At 40.8% G+C, this 12755-nt stretch overlaps 1 protein-coding gene across 1 annotated transcript in view; it reads left to right on the top strand.

Moving 5' to 3' along the window:
• Window positions 1–12755, top strand: part of lama5 (laminin, alpha 5) — a 159378-nt gene that overhangs the window by 93526 nt on the left and 53097 nt on the right. The window contains exons 45-54 of the mRNA XM_063016164.1: window positions 1960–2174; window positions 2326–2426; window positions 2511–2694; window positions 4618–4758; window positions 5651–5802; window positions 5937–6047; window positions 7418–7529; window positions 7624–7794; window positions 9297–9493; window positions 11209–11325. Of these exons, the coding sequence (XP_062872234.1) occupies window positions 1960–2174; window positions 2326–2426; window positions 2511–2694; window positions 4618–4758; window positions 5651–5802; window positions 5937–6047; window positions 7418–7529; window positions 7624–7794; window positions 9297–9493; window positions 11209–11325 (1501 nt within the window). The remainder of the gene's footprint in view (window positions 1–1959; window positions 2175–2325; window positions 2427–2510; window positions 2695–4617; window positions 4759–5650; window positions 5803–5936; window positions 6048–7417; window positions 7530–7623; window positions 7795–9296; window positions 9494–11208; window positions 11326–12755) is intronic.

The following is a 12755-nucleotide window of genomic DNA, read 5'->3' as shown; positions in this document are numbered from 1 at the left end:
GGAAGCATGGGCAATCTCAAGGCTACAAGTCCATCTCCAAAGACCTGAATGTTCCTGTGTCTACCGTGCGCAGTGTCATCAAGAAGTTTAAAGCCCATGGCACTGTGGCTAACCTCCCTAGATGTGGACGGAAAAGAAAAATTGACGAGAGATTTCAACGAAAGATTGTGCGGATGGTGGATAAAGAACCTCGACTAACATCCAAACAAGTTCAAGCTGCCCTGCAGTCCGAGGGTACAACAGTGTCAACCCGTACTATCCGTCGGCGTCTGAATGAAAAGGGACTCTATGGTAGGATACCCAGGAAGACCCCACTTCTGACCCAGAGACATAAAAAAGCCAGGCTGGAGTTTGCCAAAACTTACCTGAGAAAGCCAAAAACATTTTGGAAGAATGTTCTCTGGTCAGATGAGACAAAAGTAGAGCTTTTTGGGAAAAGGCATCAACATAGAGTTTACAGGAAAAAAAACAAGGCCTTCAAAGAAAGAACACGGTCCCTACAGTCAAACATGGCGGAGGTTCCCTGATGTTTTGGGGTTGCTTTGCTGCCTCTGGCACTGGACTGCTTGACCGTGTGCATGGCATTATGAAGTCTGAAGACTACCAACAAATTTTGCAGCATAATGTAGGGCCCAGTGTGAGAAAGCTGGGTCGCTCTCAGAGGTCATGGGTCTTCCAGCAGGACAATGACCCAAAACACACTTCAAAAAGCACTAGAAAATGGTTTGAGAGAAAGCACTGGAGACTTCTAAAGTGGCCAGCAATGAGTCCAGACCTGAATCCCATAGAACACCTGTGGAGAGATCTCAAAATGGCAGTTTGGAGAAGGCACCCTTCAAATCTCAGGGACCTGGAGCAGTTTGCCAAAGAAGAATGGTCTAAAATTCCAGCAGGGCATTGTAAGACACTCATTGATGGTTACCGGAAGCGGTTGTTCGCAGTTATTTTGTCTAAAGGTTGTGCTACCAAGTATTAGGCTGAGGGTGCCAATACTTTTGTCCGGCCCATTTTTGGAGTTTTGTGTAAAATGATAATTGATTTGACTTTTTTTTCATTCTCTTTTGTGTTTTTTCATTGCAAGCAAAATAAATGAAGATATTAATACCAAAGCATTTGTGATTGCAATCATTTTCTGGAAGAAATTGAGTATTATCTGACAGAATTGCAGGGGTGCCAATACTTTTGGCCAGCACTGTATATATCGGAGCTGAAAAATGAATAGGTCAACTGCCAAGAAAAAACGACAGACTGAGACAGTGGCTACAGAAACAACTGAAAAGGTGTGCAATCTTCAATAGCAAACGGGAGAAAGATCAAGAGGAGAAGGCAGTGAGCTACAAGCCAATCGCGTTGCTACTGAGCCAGTCAAGAAAAAAACAAAAAACGAGTGCCAGGGTCTATAAAGATAGTTTGGATCTGTAAACTGTTCCCCTGCTTTAAGGGCGGCACGGTGCACTGTCGCCTCACAGCAAGAAGGTCCTGGGTTCGTCCACAACATCATGGAGTGTCCGGGTTCTTTCTGTGTGGAGTTTGCATGTTCTCCCCGTGCCTGCGTGGGTTTCCAAAACCCTGTACAGTAGTTATTTTAGCAGGTACAGGGTCTGTCAGGGCTGAACTGCTTCTGCTATACCCATATTTTTATATAAATTTCATTTTTACCATGGCTTTCTCCTGCTCAGGGTTTCTATGTGTCCTGTTTTCTGATTTGAGGTTGTATCTAATACCTGACATTTTATTAAAGACATAACAAGAAGTTGTTAGCTTAAGACATCTATATTGTTTTCTTATAGATTGTTAAGTCAGTGTGTAAACTAATACCATAATAACAATAATGACTTTAGTAAACTCAGAATGTGTTTGATTGTTGTTATAATTAAGATGATCAGCTGTAGCTTAGCTAAAAAAAACCTCACAACTAAACGTTGTTGTTAATATATGTAACTTTTTATGCTGCTGTAGGTGTGCCCCTGGTTACTATGGCAATCCCATGGTGATTGGAAGCAAGTGCCAGCTATGCAATTGCAATGGCAACTTAGACCCCAACATGCTGTTCAGTGACTGCCACCCCTTGACGGGAGAATGCCAGGGCTGCATGTACAACACAGCAGGTCCCCACTGTGAGATCTGCGCCCCAGGCTTCTATGGGGATGCCATCACTGCCAAGAACTGCACCAGTAAGAAATGTTACCAATACAATATTTCTAAAGCATTAAGGAATCTGAAAAAAGACATTAAAATTACTTGCACCTGGTTAATTATGTTAATTTGTTTTGAAAAAAATAATCAATCAGTCTCAAACCCTGTTTTCATTACTGTATTATTCAGAATGTAACTGTTCTCCATGTGGCATGGCTTCATGTGATCCTCACACCGGTCGGTGTCTCTGTAAACAAGGTGTTACCGGTGTTCACTGTGATCGCTGTGAGGTATGCCAGCTGTTTTACTAGTTTAACTTGGGTAAGCAATAGTAGGCTCTGGTCATTGTTGTTGATATTATTTTATTATTTTAGCATGGCAAATTTGGATTTGAGTCCTGTCATGGCTGTCGTGGATGTGACTGTGAAGCAGTTGCTGCTCTGGTCCAGCCATGTGACCCGGTCAGCGGGGCATGTGCATGCCAACCAGGTGTGAGTGGGCCCAGTTGTCGCCAATGTAGTACTGGATTCTGGGACTATGGTCCTAAAGGCTGCAAAAGTAAGTTTTCTGCCAGGCAGATTTTAAAATCAGTTGTTGAGTAATGCAGGTACTGAACTCATTGAGGTGAGAGCTATGAGGCTTAATGTCAAATATATGTCAAATTAATGTTACAACATACAGTAACTTTACCCCCTTACAGACTTGAACAGTCTATAATTTTTATGGAAGGTTTATTTTAACAGAGAGAGACAAAATATCAACAAAAAATCCAGAAAAAAAAAATTAAATAAAAGTTATAAATTAATTTGTATTTAATTAAGGGAAATAAGTATTTGATCCCCTACCAACCAGCAAGAATTCTGACCCCCACAGACATGTGCCCATGAGGCACACAAATTAGTCCTGTCCCTGTATAAAAGACTCCTGTCACAGAATCAGTTTCTTCCATTCAAATCTCTCAACCACCATGGGCAAGACCAAAGAGCTATCAAAGGACGTCAGGGACAAGATTGTAGACCTGCACAAGGCTGGAATGGGCTACAAGACCATCAGCAAGAAGCTTGGTGAGAAAGAGACCACTGTTGGTGCGATAATTCGAAAATGGAAGAAATACAAGATCACAGTCAATCACCCTCACTCTGGAGCTCCATGCAAGATCTCACCTGGTGGGGTAAGAATGATTCTGAGAAAGGTAAGGTAAGTCCAGAATTACACGGGAGGAGCTTGTCAATGATCTCAAGGGAGCTGGGAGCACAGTCACCAAGAAAACCATTAGTAACACACTTCGCCGTAATGGATTGAGATCCTGCAGTGCCCGCAAAGTCCCTTTGCTCAAGAAGGCTCATGTACAGGCCCGTCTGAAGTTTGCCAATGAACACCTGAATGATTCAGAGAAAGCTTGGGAGAATGTGATATGGTCAGATGAGACCAAAATTGAGCTCTTTGGCATCAACTCCACTCGCCGTGTTTGGAGGCAAAGAAATGCCCGGTGGGGATGGTGTTCTTGGGGTCATATCCAGCATTTCTCTGCTCCCAGCTCCCTTGAGATCATTGACAAGCTCCTCCCGTGTAATTCTGGACTGACCTCACCTTTCTCAGAATCATTCTTACCCCACCAGGTGAGATCTTGCATGGAGCTCCAGAGTGAGGGTGATTGACTGTGATCTTGTATTTCTTCCATTTTCAAATGATCGCACCAACAGTGGTCTCTTTCTCACCAAGCTTCTTGCTGATGGTCTTGTAGCCCATTCCAGCCTTGTGCAGGTCTACAATCTTGTCCCTGACGTCCTTTGATAGCTCTTTGGTCTTGCCCATGGTGGTCGAGAGATTTGAACGGAAGAAACTGATTCTGTGACAGGAGTCTTTTATACAGGGACAGGACTAATTTGTGTGCCTCATGGGCACATGTCTGTGGGGGTCAGAATTCTTGCTGGTTGGTAGAGGATCAAATACTTATTTCCCTTAATTAAATACAAATTAATTTATAACTTTTATTTAATGTTTTTTTTCTGGATTTTTTGTTGATACTCTGTCTCTCTCTGTTAAAATAAACCTTCCATAAAAATTATAGACTGTTCAAGTCTTTGTAAGGGGGTAAACTTACAAAATCAGCAGGGGATCAAATACTTATTTCCCCCAATGTATATCTGGCTAAATAACAAGCCTCATTACTTTGAGATACTAAATCATTATTTTAAGATACTAAGTCATTATTTAATTCTTCATACATGATGCAAAATATCCATATTAGTTTTGTATAAAAAATAATGTTACACAGAGATCCACATGTGCAGAGTTTAACATGCAGACTCCATTCTGACACCAAATAGCTTTACTGTTTTAACATGTAATAGTTCTGTCATTAATTAATTAAAAATATTATTGCATACATTATTTAGTCATTCGTGCACTGTTAGCTGTTCATTTTCAATAAGAATTAGATATTTAGAGATGACCGTTTTTCTGCTGCTTGCCTTGCAGAATGTGAGTGTAGGGGAGGACACTGTGACCCACGTACCGGAGAGTGCCGCTGTCCAGATGGTTTGACAGGGAAACAGTGTGACCGTTGCACTAATCAACACAGCGTACTTGTGACTAAAGGATCTAATGCCCACTGTGAATGTCAGTATTCACTCACACACACACACACACACATTGCCATAAATTACATAACGTGGTGACTGTAAAGTTTTTGATCTGGCATGAGGAAATGTTGAATCATTTTAAACAATTTGCTGTGCCCAGTGTTACTACCTCATATCTGTCACTGCTGAAGCTCACTGATTTTCATTGTGGCAATGTTTTAAAGTAGTTGTAGAAAATTTATTTTAGATATTGATCATAAAACATCTTGCGTAGCTGTAAAAAACACCTTTCTACTAGGAAGAGTTGTGCCCCGCTACTGAAGCGTGAAATAAAGTCCTGCACCATCAAGAATGAAAAGAAAATATGCTTAGGATGCTTAACTAGGGTAGGAAACAAATTAACAAATGAAAGAGACGAAAACATCTGCAGCCCGCATCAGAGAAAGTGGATAGAACAGGGATAGTGCAGAAGTAAGAACTGGTGGTCACAATATGACAGGGCACCTGGAAAAAAAGAAAAGGTAGGGAACCCTCAGAACAAGCTGGGATGGCAATGCATGAGCAGCACCCAAACCCCACCAACTGCGCATGATGAAGATTTACATGCAGAATGCCGAAAAATGGGATGTCCCGCCCCCTCTGGGGCAATCACATGCCGCTCTCCCAGGGTGTTCTTCAAAAGTGCCATGAAACTAAGTGAATTCCCAAACAGAGATGTATGCTGGCATCACACGCCAGGGGAAATCCTGACCGGACCAAGCCCTGAGTCACACAATCATGTTTTCTTCATATTGGTGTAAATACATTAGCCGTAACACATTCCAGTACTAACCCAGTTTACCGCTTACAAAATGCAATCATCATACAAGAAATATAATATCAGCTATAGTACGCTTGTCTGAGTTGTTGGTTTGTGTGTGTGTGTTTAGCATGTGACAGCTGCGTGGTAGTGCTTCTGCAGGATCTGAACAAGACAGAAAAAGCCTTCCTCTCTGTGGATCAACAATTAAAGAACATTAGTGCCAGTGCCCTTGTGTGGGCACAGCTGCACAACCTTAACAAGTCTATGGAGGAGATTGCTGTGAGTCTCTCTCTTTGACACACACCCACACACTGGCAGGAATAACATGCAAGAGCATTTTTTGTCAAACCTTTGCACCCAGCTTCTGTGTATGCAATAAGGGTTTTTAACTATATCTATTTGTGCTTTTTCAGGATTCCATAAGTAACTACAATGGCACCTTGGTTGGAAGCTATGACCAGGCAGATTTGCTAGACAAAGAGCTGCAGACATTTGACTCAGATATCTCTGAGCTAGAGAAAAAGGTAGACCTGACTGGATAAACTGACTTTTGATTTAAATGGCATTAAACCGGGGACAAAACAAGTGCAGGCTGCACCCACAGGCTTTCTTTCATAAACCAATCACTGTAAATTTTGTCATGTAAATAAATTTTCATTTTTATTTGTCATGTAAATAAATTTTCGTTTTTATTTTCTGTTGGAGCCGTGATGGGTCTACTTCCACCATGAAACACTGGGCGCAAAGTAGGAATACATTGCGCATTGCAGGGCTTTGGCCACCCCCTTCTTAGACATAGCCAAACATATCTGGGTAGACACCCGGCCAGATCTCAGCAGTGGTAGGCTTGTGTAATAAACAGTTATGCCACCCTAATGCTATTCATACTTATTTGGGCACACATCCTAATTAGGTCTTGCAATGAATTAGCATCCTTTCTGGGTTGTGTAACTGCATTGTTCCCTGTGATTCTGGGGAAGCCTTACCCACATAGACCCTGACCAGGATAGAGCAGTGGTAAAAAAAAAAAGAAAATGAAATGAATGCAGCATTGTGCATAATTATAATGAAGCATAACCATAGCAAACACCATGTAAATATGAACACTCACTGAACTGCCCTGTTGATAGTCAGTATACCAGACTCTGCACAGTTTTTGTATAGCGGATGCCCTGCCTGATGCAACCCTTCAATTTTTATTTGGCTTGGGACTGGCGCTAAAAAGTGCACCTCTTAATGGCTGGGGTGTTTCAGCCAGCCCCCTCCCTTAGATATAAGCCAAGAGCGTCTGTGAAAATACCGGATTGGCCAATAGCACTGCTGAGATTTAAACCCAGATTCCAGCAGTATCTCAGCAGTAGTAGGGTAGTGTACTTTACTGCTGCACCAACTGAGCATGTAATGTAACATAACGTGGCGTTGACACAGTCAGCAATGCATCAATAACAATAATTTTGCTGAGTTTATTAAAACTCATTCACTTACTCATATCAGTGGGCAGGAAAAAGGACAGAATACCTCCTTTTAAGGTTGATGATACAGAAAAAATGGTAAGCAAATGCTAGGGTAATCAAACACACAAACACAAGTGAAATACGTACACAAATCGATTCGTTTTATCTCACAGATTACACTGGTTTGAGTCGTTTTTACCCAATCACACACACATAGAGTGAATTATCTTTATTCTTATGCCACCATTTTAACTGGTGGCATGCTGCCTTCTGGGAAGACCATGCCCCTCATCTACTTAATAAGCAGCAGTGCACTCTGGGAATTTCAAGATGGGGACGGTTTACATTGGTGGCATAGCGAGCTAGCTGACTCAGCACAATAATATACAATTCCAAGCTAAAATTACAGAAAAAATTGTGTGTGTGTGTGTGTCTTTCAGGCATCAACATCAGCTGTAAAAGTAGATGAACTTCAAGACAGCACCCAAACCACACACAAGAGAGCTCAAAGCCTGTTGGATGTTATTAAAGGCAGCATTAAAGATATAAAAGGTTGGAAATTAGGAATCTTAAAATGGTCATTGTCTTGTTTAAAACACTCTTATAATGTGTTTGTTAAAACTCTGTTGTCTCTCTGTGTGGGCAGCCTTGTTACAGCTGGTGAAAAAGGCAGCACAAAACGGCTCTAAAGAAATAGATGAAACCATTTTGTCCCAGATGCTGACTGAGGTATCGGATATGTTGAGGGACATGCGCTTTCAAAGCGCCCACTATCAGAAGACATTAGCAGAGAATGAGCTCAATGAAGCCAAGAACTGTGAGTATTGTTTTTTTGTTGTTTTTTTAGAAGAGTACCATGAAGTTATTTTCTTTCTGCAGAGCGTAAGTAGTAGAAAAAAGTTATTTAAGATTAGACACAGGAAGCCATGCTCTAGACACTATAGGTTATGGTCAGCATTGGTTTGCATTAACTATCTTTGAGATGTGTTTAGAATTTACTTATCATTGCAGTCCACCTGTCGCTATTTAAATTGAGTGGACATAATTTGGTGGTCTATAAGGGCCCAAAATTTTACACTGCATTGTCAGGACAAAAACCAAGACATGAAGTCTGACATGATGTCTGTGGATCTCCACATGGCTGACATTGTGGCAATGTGGCAATTCTGTCAAACAATTTCTAAGGCTTTATTTGTTTCCAGGGCCTCAATCATTATTAAATGGAAGGAGCTTGCACAAGGCCGGACTCTTCAAAAGTTAGAAGAGGGATACTAATCAAACTAATTAACACTCAATGAGGTGCAGCTGACTTTTAATTAAGAGGAACTGACATGTCAATTATCTGTGCCTCCATGCCCCATCTGCCAGCCAAATTTGGGAAGGCAAAATGCCATGATTCCGTAACCGAACCATGCCACCGAGTTTTATGGCAGGTGGGCTTGTTAAAATAAAACTCAGGAATGAAGAAGACACAACAAACATAGTTTAAACGGATTTATTACCAAATGAATCATCCATTGCAATAAAATCTGTTAGTAGTGCACAGTTTAATGGTTAAATCCAGCATTATAGTGGGTGTTTTAGTCTTAGGGTGCAGGTTTAGAGTAAGAGTTACTGTTGCAGTAGCAAGAAAGTGAATTTCTATGTCCTTTTCTCTCTCAGACACATTCAGATGTGTTTGTTAAGAGCCTATCCAGGCCAGTGGTACCACTCAGACTCAAACTCTCATCTGAGTGCTTTCTTCAGCATTTTATCTGTACTACAGTAGTACCTTGTAACTCAACGTCCTCTAAATTAAAAATCTTTGAAACTCTTTAGCACAAACTCTTTTACTTCCATTTTGGTCCAGATGTCTTAATTTCCTTCGGGATTAATAAAGTATCTATCTATCTATCTATCTATCTATCTATCTATCTATCTATCTATCTATCTATCTATCTATCTATCTATCTATCTATCTATCTATATGTTTATAGTGTAGAAAATGCTAGTAATTTGAGCATGTGTAACATGTGTGTTACATGTGTGCACATGTGTCTAGGAAAAGACTCTTATTAAAAATTAAAGCATTTTGGCTATAAATCCACCAATTCTGATTACAAACAAGCAAGTCCTTCCATTTTTCAGAATGGGAAAACATTGCTTTTGGTAATTACACAGATGCTTCAAATGCAGTATATACTGTAGAAATTACATTGAATATTTTAGTATGAATTAAATTGCACTGAAAGAGTTACAATTTCATGCATTATCTGATTTATTTAGATTGTCTTCTTGTTTGACCATTTTTTCCATCTTGTTATGCTTTCCCCTTTTTAGTGATGGACAGGGTAAAGACAGAGATAGCCGATCGTGTGGCTGCGAACCAAGATACAGTGAAGTCTATTCAGGAAAAACTGAAGAAGTTTCACGAGGAGCTTATGAACATGAGAGATTTTCTCAATGAGGCTGTCAGCAAAACAGCACTCACCACAGAGACCAACAACATCAACCAGAAACGCTTAGAGCAAAACAAGGTGACTCATGCACATGCATACACACACATATACAGTGTATCACAAAAGTGAGTACACCCCTCACATTTCTGCAAATATTTCATTTTATCTTTTCATGGGACAACACTATAGACATGAAACTTGGATATAACTTAGAGTAGTCAGTGTACAGCTTGTATAGCAGTGTAGATTTACTGTCTTCTGAAAATAACTCAACACACAGCCATTAATGTCTAAATAGCTGGCAACATAAGTGAGTACACCCCACAGTGAACATGTCCAAATTGTGCCCAAATGTGTCGTTGTCCCTCCCTGGTGTCATGTGTCAAGGTCCCAGGTGTAAATGGGGAGCAGGGCTGTTAAATTTGGTGTTTTGGGTACAATTCTCTCATACTGGCCACTGGATATTCAACATGGCACCTCATGGCAAAGAACTCTCTGAGGATGTGAGAAATAGAATTGTTGCTCTCCACAAAGATGGCCTGGGCTATAAGAAGATTGCTAACACCCTGAAACTGAGCTACAGCATGGTGGCCAAGGTCATACAGCGGTTTTCCAGGACAGGTTCCACTCGGAACAGGCTTCGCCAGGATCGACCAAAGAAGTCGAGTCCACGTGTTCGGCGTCATATCCAGAGGTTGGCTTTAAAAAATAGACACATGAGTGCTGCCAGCATTGCTGCAGAGGTTGAAGACGTGGGAGGTCAGCCTGTCAGTGCTCAGACCATACGCCGCACACTGCATCAACTCGGTCTGCATGGTCGTCATCCCAGAAGGAAGCTGACGCACAAGAAAGCCCACAAACAGTTTGCTGAAGACAAGCAGTCCAAGAACATGGATTACTGGAATGCCCTGTGGTCTGACGAGACCAAGATAAACTTGTTTGGCTCAGATGGTGTCCAGCATGTGTGGCGGCGCCCTGGTGAGAAGTACCAAGACAACCGTATCTTGCCTACAGTCAAGCATGGTGGTGGTAGCATCATGGTCTTGGGCTGCATGAGTGTTGCTGGCACTGGGGAGCTGCGGTTCATTGAGGGAAACATGAATTCCAACATGTACTGTGACATTCTGAAACAGAGCATGATCCCCTCCCTTCGAAAACTGGGCCTCATGGCAGTTTTCCAACACGATAACGACCCCAAACACAACCTCCAAGATGACAACTGCTTTGCTGAGGAAGCTGAAGGTAAAGGTGATGGACTAAACCCAATTGAGCACCTGTGGCGCATCCTCAAGTGGAAGGTGGAGGAGTTCAAGGTGTCTAACATCCACCAGCTCCGTGATGTCATCATGGAGGAGTGGAAGAGGATTCCAGTAGCAACCTGTGCAGCTCTGGTGAATTCCATGCCCAGGAGGGTTAAGGCAGTGCTGGATAATAATGGTGGTCACACAAAATATTGACACTTTGGGCACAATCTGGACATGTTCACTGTGGGGTGTACTCACTTATGTTGCAGCTATTTAGACATTAATGGCTGTGTGTTGAGTTATTTTCAGAAGACAGTAAATCTACACTGCTATACAAGCTGTACACTGACTACTCTAAGTTATATCCAAGTTTCATGTCTATAGTGTTGTCCCACGAAAAGATATAATGAAATATTTGCAGAAATGTGAGGGGTGTACTCACTTTTGTGATACACTGTACACATGCATATGCAGACATGCAAACACAATTTGCACAGACATACTCTTGCAATTGACTTTGCTCTGGAACTTTCTTTTTGTTCTTCCTAGCAAAATATGATTGATGTAAGGACCAAGCAGAAAGAGGTAGAGGGACTAATGCAGATGGCTGGTGATGATTTGTCTCAAGTTTTGGACCTGATATCCATGCTTCAGGACTCCAAAGAGGTCAGAAAATACACACACTACAACAGAAATGCCAAAGCATATGTAAAAAATAATCATATAATTATAATCAATAATCATAAATTAAAATCACTGGTACAGGTATGTACTGTTGATAAACTTTGTAATGAGAAATAAAGCAACATTAAATATTTGTTACATTCTTTACATAAACTAATCTACAAACCTGTAGCATAATTGTACAATTAAGGTTTTAAGATGAGACAAACATAAGAGAACTTTCCTAAAGTGTTGTGTCACATGTTAATGGTAAAATGCTACTTTTGTTAATTAGTTTTACAGAAACTTTTTTAAGAATTATTTTCTTTCTGGAGAGCATAGGGAGAAGAAAAAAAGAGTTGACACAGGGAGCCATGCCAGGTGTATCCTGTTCTCATCAACTATCTTTGAGATGTGTCTAGTGTTTATTGGACTGATTGGAAGTAGTTTGGAATAGTGTGCACCTAGGTCTATTTTACACAAAAAAGTCATGATATCTTAAAGTGATATCTGATGTCTAAAATGGTATAAGCTTGTCCTAGTTGTGGATCTTCGAAGAGTTGGAACATCCAGAAAACCAGCTCACACTGGGGCAACAGTTAACTTTTTACCACCATAATGACACAATACAATTAAGCCTTATCTCATGCTTTCATCTAGTCATTATGTGAGATTGATTGGTTGTTGGGTACAAATGGCAATTATATATTTTCCAAATTAAATCCGCAATATAATAAAGTTTGCAAAAGCTCAAGGGGTCTGAATACTTTTTCAATGTATATGCTTCTGGATATGCTTGATTTAACAGACTAAAAGGGACGAGCATGGGTCTGTAAAGGGGGTGCGAAAATATATGAAAACATAGCGCTAAGGCAGAGGCGATTTAACCTGCCGGTGGGCCCAGGGGCTACGGCTGGTTGTGGGCCCCCACGTATAGTTTTCATAAAATCAGTACACAACGCAAGACAACAGAGTTCAGTGGCGTAACTAGGAGCTCATGGGCCCCAGTGCAAAAAAATTTATATATATATATATATATATATATATATATATATATATATATATATATATATATATATATAGGTCTAGTAACGTTAAGCAGGTTACACATATTCCCCTGCAGGTTACACAGAATCCCTTGCTGTGCACTCACTGTGTATTGTGATTACATATATTCTGATATTTCATTGTCTTTTAGTTATTTTTTATATTTTACTTAACGAAAATATTGTCGTGTTTTTACTTTCGCTATCGCGGCACTTTACCACTAGCATTAGCCACTTGCTACCGTAGAGGGTGTTGTATCTGATGGATCTTTTCTAGGTAATTGATCAGGTCTACACACTCATATTATAATTAAGAGGTTTATTTAAAAGTTGCAAAGAAATCAGCTCTCCCCAGGCTCTCAGGCTGCAGCGTTCTGAGTCTTCACC

This window comes from Trichomycterus rosablanca, chromosome 19 (genome assembly GCF_030014385.1).
Source record: "Trichomycterus rosablanca isolate fTriRos1 chromosome 19, fTriRos1.hap1, whole genome shotgun sequence".
NCBI classification, from domain to species: Eukaryota; Metazoa; Chordata; class Actinopteri; order Siluriformes; family Trichomycteridae; genus Trichomycterus; species Trichomycterus rosablanca.
The sequence above is the reverse complement of the archived record's forward strand: the minus strand, read 5'-3'. Positions and strand labels throughout refer to the sequence as shown.